At 43.4% G+C, this 8044-nt stretch overlaps 1 protein-coding gene across 2 annotated transcripts in view; it reads right to left on the reverse strand.

Annotated features, from left to right (window-relative positions):
* Positions 1 to 1107: 1107 nt before the first annotated feature.
* The window catches only part of SEC61A2 (Sec61 translocon alpha 2 subunit), a 17152-nt gene continuing 10215 nt past the window's right edge, over positions 1108 to 8044 (reverse strand). For both annotated transcript variants that reach the window (XM_019509563.1, XM_019509562.1), the window contains 6 exons: positions 7505 to 7658; positions 6395 to 6555; positions 3731 to 3928; positions 3386 to 3577; positions 3152 to 3228; positions 1108 to 2222 (listed from right to left, as the gene is read on the reverse strand). In XM_019509563.1, the coding sequence (XP_019365108.1) occupies positions 2036 to 2222; positions 3152 to 3228; positions 3386 to 3577; positions 3731 to 3928; positions 6395 to 6555; positions 7505 to 7658 (969 nt within the window). In that variant the 3' untranslated portion in view covers positions 1108 to 2035. The remainder of the gene's footprint in view (positions 2223 to 3151; positions 3229 to 3385; positions 3578 to 3730; positions 3929 to 6394; positions 6556 to 7504; positions 7659 to 8044) is intronic.

The following is an 8044-nucleotide window of genomic DNA, read 5'->3' on the forward strand; positions in this document are numbered from 1 at the left end:
AAGAATGGTTTAAGCCAAATGACAAAGCCGCCACAAGAACAAATGGACATAATCTGGCCATGAATAAGGTTGGACTGGAAATGAGAAGATTTCTACCTAGTTGAGGAACTAGAACAGCCTGCCAGTAGGGTAATGATTGAAGATCCACACATCTACAGTATTTAGTTGAATTCAAGATTTAAGTTTTCCACCCCCACTCAGCAAGGGGGCGGGGGGGAGAGGGGGAACGGGTGCAGGATGCAGCTTTGATTCTGGCCTCAAGCCCAGGTAAGGACCAATCCGACCCACAGCATCTGCTGCCATGCCCCACCAACCCTCCCCTCCTCCCACCTCAGCAGCCTCTTCTCTCTTCCCCTTCTTCCCCCCAGCGCCAGCTCTTTTCTCTCCCAGGGCACAGAGCACGTGGAGGCCCCGCCCAGCCAATCAGCAGCAGCACAACTCTGGCCACAGGATGCTGCCGTGTGGCTGAGAGGGAATGGAGCTGGAGCACAACAGGGCAGCAAGTGGGGTGGGAAGGGAGCAGAGGCTGCAGACTGGAGGTGCCAGCTGGGGCAGGCAGGCTGCAAGGGGAAGAAAGGGGTGGGGAAGAGGACAAGGAGGCTACCTGCTCCCTGCCACTGCTTTGAGGAAGGGGACACAATTTCAGACAATTTTCCAATAATTACATTCTGTACCTGAGAAATTATGACAAAATTTAAATTTTTCCATATACAGAATCTAATTATGGGGGGTCATCTAAAATTCAGAATTATCTTGGATTCAGGTAAATATGCTGATTGCTTTCTCCAGAGCCCCTGATCACTTTATGAAGTAGATATACAACATGGTTACCCATAACAAGGAAGCTAAACTGAACCCAACTTCCCATCCCGTCCTATGCTCCTAATTCTGAATTCACAACTTTTCTGGTGGTGCATAAGTTTTAGACGAACAAAAACATTTGTTCATTTTCCTGCCCGTGGCAGGGGATCTCCTGCCCACCGCAAGGGACTGGATTTGATGACTGTACAGGTCCCTTCCAGTTCTATGCTTCTATTTAGCCGCTATCAGGTCATTTGGGGGAGATGCTGTTTTTAAAAAGATAAATAAATCACCTTGCACAGAGAAGACACGGAACGAGTTTAATTAAATAAGTTTATTGTCCAATGCTTACACTCGTTACACTGCCGCTGCCAAAGGCAACAACATAAATAAGTCTGCAGCAGGAACTGCTCATTTCCCCACTATGAACACTGCTTTAGGAACCAGGCTTCATTTTTCAGAATCACAAAAGCAAAGTGGACATGACGTTTCAGTGGCACAGTCTGCACAAGTACAGGTTAAAAATAAAACGTTTGGGCCAACCTGGTGACATGACAGCACCTACTGTGCTGCCACGTGGGAAGCTCAAGCCAGGAACCGAAGTACTCTGGACCTTGCACGTACAGCACTCCTCCGCAGAACCGGTTCACAGGTGAGATGAGTATCAGTCTCTGGTAAAATATTTGTCCACCTTCATGGTGAGGAAAAAGGTGCCCAGGTGAAGACACCACAAAGAAATAAGGAGAGCTGAGCACAGGGATGGGGAAATGCAAGTTAAAAAAGTACAAAAAGGAATTCATGTAAAATATAGATTATATATAAATTCTTTCAAGAACTTATTTAATAAGCTCATGAACACTGGCACGTGGCAATCTGAACTCGGGGGACATTTTTTCCTACTAAAAACAGGGAAAGAAATCTTAATGCCGTGTGCAAAAAATGTTCACCAATATCAGACTGATACATTTTACCATCTCACTGTAGTGTTTGAACAGCAAGGTAGATGCATTGGTTTCCAGCGTTACAGGCAACACTAGAGATACTGAAACGAGATAATGTAAACTTTTCTCTTAAGGCAGCTGGTACTGATGCTGCACGCAGGCATTGCTCGATGCCCATTACAATAACGGGACATTTAGCACTTTAAAACAAGGGGGGAAACAGCATTATTGGACTAAATGATGCATGTTGTCAAAACACTCCCTTTCACACGGCCCACTACATATTGGGACGTTTAGAAAAATAAAGCGCCCACTCCGCCAACTTCAGCCTGCTCTTTTACAAATATTTCAAAATACTGATAAATAATGGTGACTGCAAGCAGAATGCCAGTGCCTGACCCAATTGCTCCAAGAAAGTCTGCTAATACTGAGAGGGCACCAATGCACAGGCCACCAAATGCAGCGGCTGTTGGGATGTATCTGGAACAGAAAGGATTCACAATTAATTGCTTTCATCCAAAACTCATTTTTCTACCAATACACTCATGAACTGTACTGGAACAGATTATGTCATAGGGGCAAAAAACCCCAAGACCTGGGTCAGACTGCAAGACATTCACATAATCTACAAATAAGACAGTGTGAGAAAAATCCTGTGTTCCAATTTTCCAAGTGAATGGCATTTATAACAGCAATACTTAACATCCATCCTGCACTTACTAGAGCCTTCCAAATATAAAAGTACCTTAAAAAATTAAGAATTACATAAATCATGAAAAGACCTCAATAATCCTTCCAGTTTCTCAGAATGAAAACAGCTTACTATAAGAATAATTTTCTGCAAAACATCCCATCAGGCAAATATGAAAGTTTCTTAATTTGGGGTATGATTTCTGAGAAAAAAGCCCATTAAGAAAGTGCCGTCCCCTTATCTCCACATGGGGAAATCCCCTGATCTCCACATGGGGAAAACACCATTTACTGCTCAGGTTCCAGTGCCGCATACCATGCAGAGCGAGGTGCAGTGTGATGTCAGAGCTCGACAGTAATTGTTTGAGTACCTGGGGAACTGAGATGTCTGCCCTTTAAAGGACTGTGTGAGGCTTCTCTCAAATTCAGCCAGTCTCCTGTTTAAAGAGGAAGCCCCGTGCACTTCTCTTTGATTCTTTTCATAAACACCCACCCCTGCAAGTTCATTATCATGTCTGCCTGGATAAAACTCAAACTAGCATGACAGCGACAGAAAAAACTGGGAGAAGTGCAAATACAGAAGAAAAGGTCATAACAAATCTTGCAGTGGGAGTCAGCCTGAGTGGCTCTGCAGGAGACACCTGGTTTGGTTGACCTAGCCCTATCCAAGCATTAGGTATACAAGAAAACAGCACTCCAAGGAACCAGCATTTCCTTACCTATTAAGCTCGTGAACCATTGATGTATCCCTGTGGCCTCTCATTACCATTTGCTGTTCTTTCAGTTGCTTGGCAACCTAGAGAAACATTTCTATTAGAAACCTGCAGTGTTTCATAAACAGCTGATATTCAGTCATTTAGAAGTAAAAGCTGTGATCGGTTAAAAACTAGTCAGATCTAATTTGGAGGCAGTTTGAAAACACAGTATTAAACTGCAATTATCAGAACACCTACATCTTTTGCTGATGAACCAGATACTTCAATCCATGTCTTAGAGAAGAAAGCACAGGATCCCAACATAAAAATGATGTATACGATTACATGGACAGGATCCTCAAATATGGCTCCCATGGATTCTGGGGGAGACAGATAGTAGCAGAGGCCACCAACAGGATAAGAGCGAGCTGGACCACCACCACTGACATCCTACATGAAAACAGAGAAGAGCCAACTGGTTGTTACCTCCAACCCACATTTATGAAGGCTTCACCATCATGTTATATATATGAACTTGAAAGAAAACATTCCCCACTAGTTAAACACCCATTATGAAAGCTAATAAGGTGACAGAATACTTACTGCCCACTGTCCTAGTAAGTTTACTAGGAAGTTGCCACTAAACCGGACAGACAACATTTGGGAAATAACATAGAGGTTTGAAACTAAGGCAGACTGAAGAATGATGGGAATGTTGGAGGTATAGAAGAGCTTGATGGGATAGCTGCTGTACTGTCCACGGTATCGAGCTGACTTGATAGGCAAGTCCACACGAAATCCCTGAAAAACAAATTTAGAAAATACCCGTTATACTTTCTAAGTCAAAAGGAATAATCAGAATAGCACTCTTCAAGAGACAGCATTCACTAGATAAACCTGAAAGGCAGGGGCCAAAATAAATAGCCTAGCTTGTTTGCTTTCTGGTACAATGTTCCTTGGATTCAGCCAAGTATTGTCACTACAATGGCCATGCATAAGAACCATATATCACGTGTCTAAGAATTTAATTAATCTAAATCAGGGGTGTCAAACATACGGCCTGCCAAACCCCGCCTTCCAGCCACTGGCGCTGCCCCTGGGTCTGATTAGACCCACAAAGGGCACAGCACACGCCTGTGACACAGGGCTGGTCCATAAGCCCCCACCCCAGCATACTTGATCTGGTGGCTGTTCCAGACAGCAGCGTGAATCCTGAAGCCACTAGGCACTGCATGCAGTGCAGTCCGGCCAGAGCAGCAGCTGCAATGCACCCTCCCAGCAGCTCTCAGATTGCACTACACACCGCACTTGTTCCTGGCAGTGCAGGACCCATGCTGCATGCAGCACCTCTGATTGCCATGTGTGGCGTGGGTCCTGGAGTGGCTGGAGCAGCCATGCGCAGTGCAGTCCTGGAGCTGCTGGGGCAGGTGCAATGTGGTGCAGTCTGGCCAGCAGGAGGCCAGGACTGTGTAGTGCGGCTGCTGCTCTGGACAGACTTCACTGCTTATGACCCCTGTTCTGGCCAGGCCCAGATCCACACTGCAGCCGCTGGATCAGTTATCCTTGGAGTGGGGAGAAGGGGGGTCCACAGCCCAGATGAGTTTAACACCCTTAGTCTAAATAAGTTTTGATTAGGTAACTTTTTTTAAGGAACATTTTCCTTGCTACTATCTCCTTCTGGTAGCTTTCACCATTTAGACAGCTAGCAGTTTCCTTGACTTGGAACATTAGAGCACAGTGGAAAGCATGATCTGGTCTAATAAAAGATATCAGATTCACCCAAAGAACCTTGTCTGCCTATGTCCTTTCACCAACATGGCTACAACCTACACCCCTGCTCTGGTTTTCGTGCATCCACATAGTGCTGCAATGTTGGCATTACAAATCACACAGTGAGGCATTAGATTATCAGTGCTGTAGGTCAGAGCATGTTTGCATAGCAATTAGTACAACAGGGATGTGGCCCCGATGTCTCTACTGCTGCAAAACACAGCTGGACTTAAAAAAGGCATAAGGATTTTTAGAAGGATTTTATCCCCAAATTCTGCATTTTACATGAACTTCCAACACAGACTACCTAAAAGTGTGCCTTTCAAGTGCACTCATTTTGTTTGAAAAAAAAAGCGTTTAATGCAAAAGCCTAACCATTCAATCTCAAAAGATCATCCTAGAGTACCTGTTTTTAGCAGAGCATTTTCCTGACTTAGACTGAACAAAGACACCAAGAGCCACACGGGTTTAGGAGCCACAAAATCCCAATCTAACCACAGATTGTACTTAGTCCACATGGAAATAATCTTCCGAAACTGCTCTCTCACAGAAATCCAGTCAGAAATGTACAATTTTCAACATTTCCTCAAACAGAAGCTGAACGTTCAGAGACTTTTAAGCCAGTAAAGCTATGCATTAGTCTACGACTTCAGCAACAAAATTGTATCTATCACTCATGCCAGACAAAAACATGGGTCTTCGGCTGTGACTAAAGGTACTCTTACAAGAATTGCCCATGAAATCAAGCCATACTGTTGTACATATATTTTATCCACTGCAGAACCATTAAGGCTTGCAGTAAAGCTACTTCAGTTCCAGGACATGAACACATTTTTACTAAAAAAAATATTTGATATACACATGGGATTTAACAACAATGCTAATAATCTCATAAATACCTGATGTGGGTACATCTCAGCCACAACAATTTCTGGGATATATATTAGACAGTGGTACTGTTAATGCCTGTTAATGAAATGGTAGTACATAGAATAAGAACAATTACATTTTTCTTACCCACCCACTATAAGCCAAACACCTTGGTGGTTCATTTTTTAACTTTTTCAATTCATTCTTTCAGTAGAGAACTGCTTAGAGATGTTAAAAACAAACAATCTAACAAAAATAAAGGTGCTTTACTGGAAGAGGCAGCACATTATTTCGACACGGCTCCGCAGCATCTATATAGATCAGGTGCTTCAGTGGGGCTTTTTGGCACCTTTTCTAAAGTTGATCCAATCAGCTATTCGATAAAAGCACCAAAAAAGCACCGCTAAAGTGCTTGATCCATACAGATGCTGGGCGAGCCAGGTCCAATTAATGCAATGCCTCTTTTGGGCACGTGCTGGGCTCAGCGTGGGAACGCGCAGTTTAAAAGTAAAGCACCGTTTTGTTTTGTTTTTTTTAAATGCCTGTAAGCAGTCTAAGTCCATGGAGTCTGTTTCCTTCTATAAGTAACTGCTCTGTAGCAAGCTGTAGATTGCACATTTCATTTACCTGAAAATATATGACTACTGCAAATACAAATACTGTAGCAATCAGATTCATGAGATTGGGCAAATTCTGTCGGTAGAAAGCCTCCCGCAAAGCACGGACTTTGTCAGTTCGGGTAGCCAGAAGATGGAATAATGCGATCACAGCACCCTCAAACTCAGTTCCTGCGTAAAGCAAACAGAAAAAGAAAATCCACGCCTTTTTTTTCCTTTTAAGGCAAAATATAGCTTAATATATCAAGTTAATAAGGCCTAGGATGAATTTACAGCTGCAAAAGTGATTTACAGGTATAATAATATATAGTGTATTGCAGTCCTTTTACAACAAGACAGACAGTGCAAGGCTCCCTTTCGTCTGCAGAATCAAGGTGGTTTTAGAACATGGTCCCTTATAACAGAATCTAGAGTTTTAACCCTGTGACAAAATACACTCGCCCTCGTCTATGTGAGGGAAAAGGGGAGATATGAGGAGCAGTGTGGAAAGAGGAAAAAAAGGATAGTGAGAAAGAAGCAGCAAAGCACAATAAATAGGAATACCAGAAATCAAAGTAAAAATTCAGTTTGGGATTTGGAATTTACCCATTATGGTAGTTGATGACCTTCTAGCACAGATATAGGCAGCATTTTATTTGGATACAGCTGAGTTCACATTAGGGCCAAGGCTAATGAGGGCATAAGGGAGAAAGGGAGGAATCCTCCTCCTCCAGACAAACAAACATGCTTCCTGATTACCTTAAAAAAGTATTAAATATAGTGATGATTTACAAATCACACACAGGCAGCCACTGTATCACATGCATCTCCTGTGAAAATACAAAATACACCATCTTTTCTGAATATTCAACTAATTTTGCTAAGATCAGTTACACAATTTAGGTTTGAAATCTGGGGAAAACATCTTAATAGCAAACACTAGATTTTAAAGCAGCAGAGGTAAATTATTATACTGCTAATAATGTAACTTCTGGATTTGAAAATGCTCTACCTTTGCTGAACAGCTAGGGGTAGAAGCTAATCAACACACCACTAAACCAGTTCCACTCTGCTGTTTAAGAAAGTGAATCTATAGCATGCACCCAGCAAAACTTTGTACACTTTTATACAGCACATGTACCTCTGCCAGTGTTAATGGTAGTGGGACTAAAGGCCTTCCAGACAATGGTTTCACAGATGTTGGTAGCAATAAATAGGGAAATACCAGACCCCAAGCCGTAACCTTTCTGCAGCAGTTCATCTAACAGCAGCACAATCAAACCAGCAACAAACAACTGTGGGGAAAGAAATGCAAGTAAGCAGAGGCAAGAATAAACTGGAGTCAAGAATGTAATTCTACCTTCATAACAGGCAAATTTGCCAACACTATATGTAGGTGAGCACCGATATAGTTTTTTTTGGCTGATACCGGCAGCCGATTGCTAACCAGCCATATGTGCTGATACTGATCCAATAGCCAATATGCAGCCTGAAGAACAGCTCCCTGCCAGTAAGTCTGTTGGGGCAAAGGAGTTGGGGGGAGCATACTGAGGCCCCCAAAGAGAGGGATGGAGTGGGGCCTGGGCAGGGGCAAGAGCTGCCCAGCTGGGGTGGGGCAGGGGGTGGGGCTCCCCACTGTGGCATGCACCCCCTGGGGCAGGCATGGCCTGTGGGCTCAAGG

Source organism: Gavialis gangeticus, unplaced genomic scaffold (assembly GCF_001723915.1).
Source record: "Gavialis gangeticus isolate Ggan-Ray unplaced genomic scaffold, GavGan_comp1, whole genome shotgun sequence".
Taxonomy (NCBI): domain Eukaryota; kingdom Metazoa; phylum Chordata; order Crocodylia; family Gavialidae; genus Gavialis; species Gavialis gangeticus.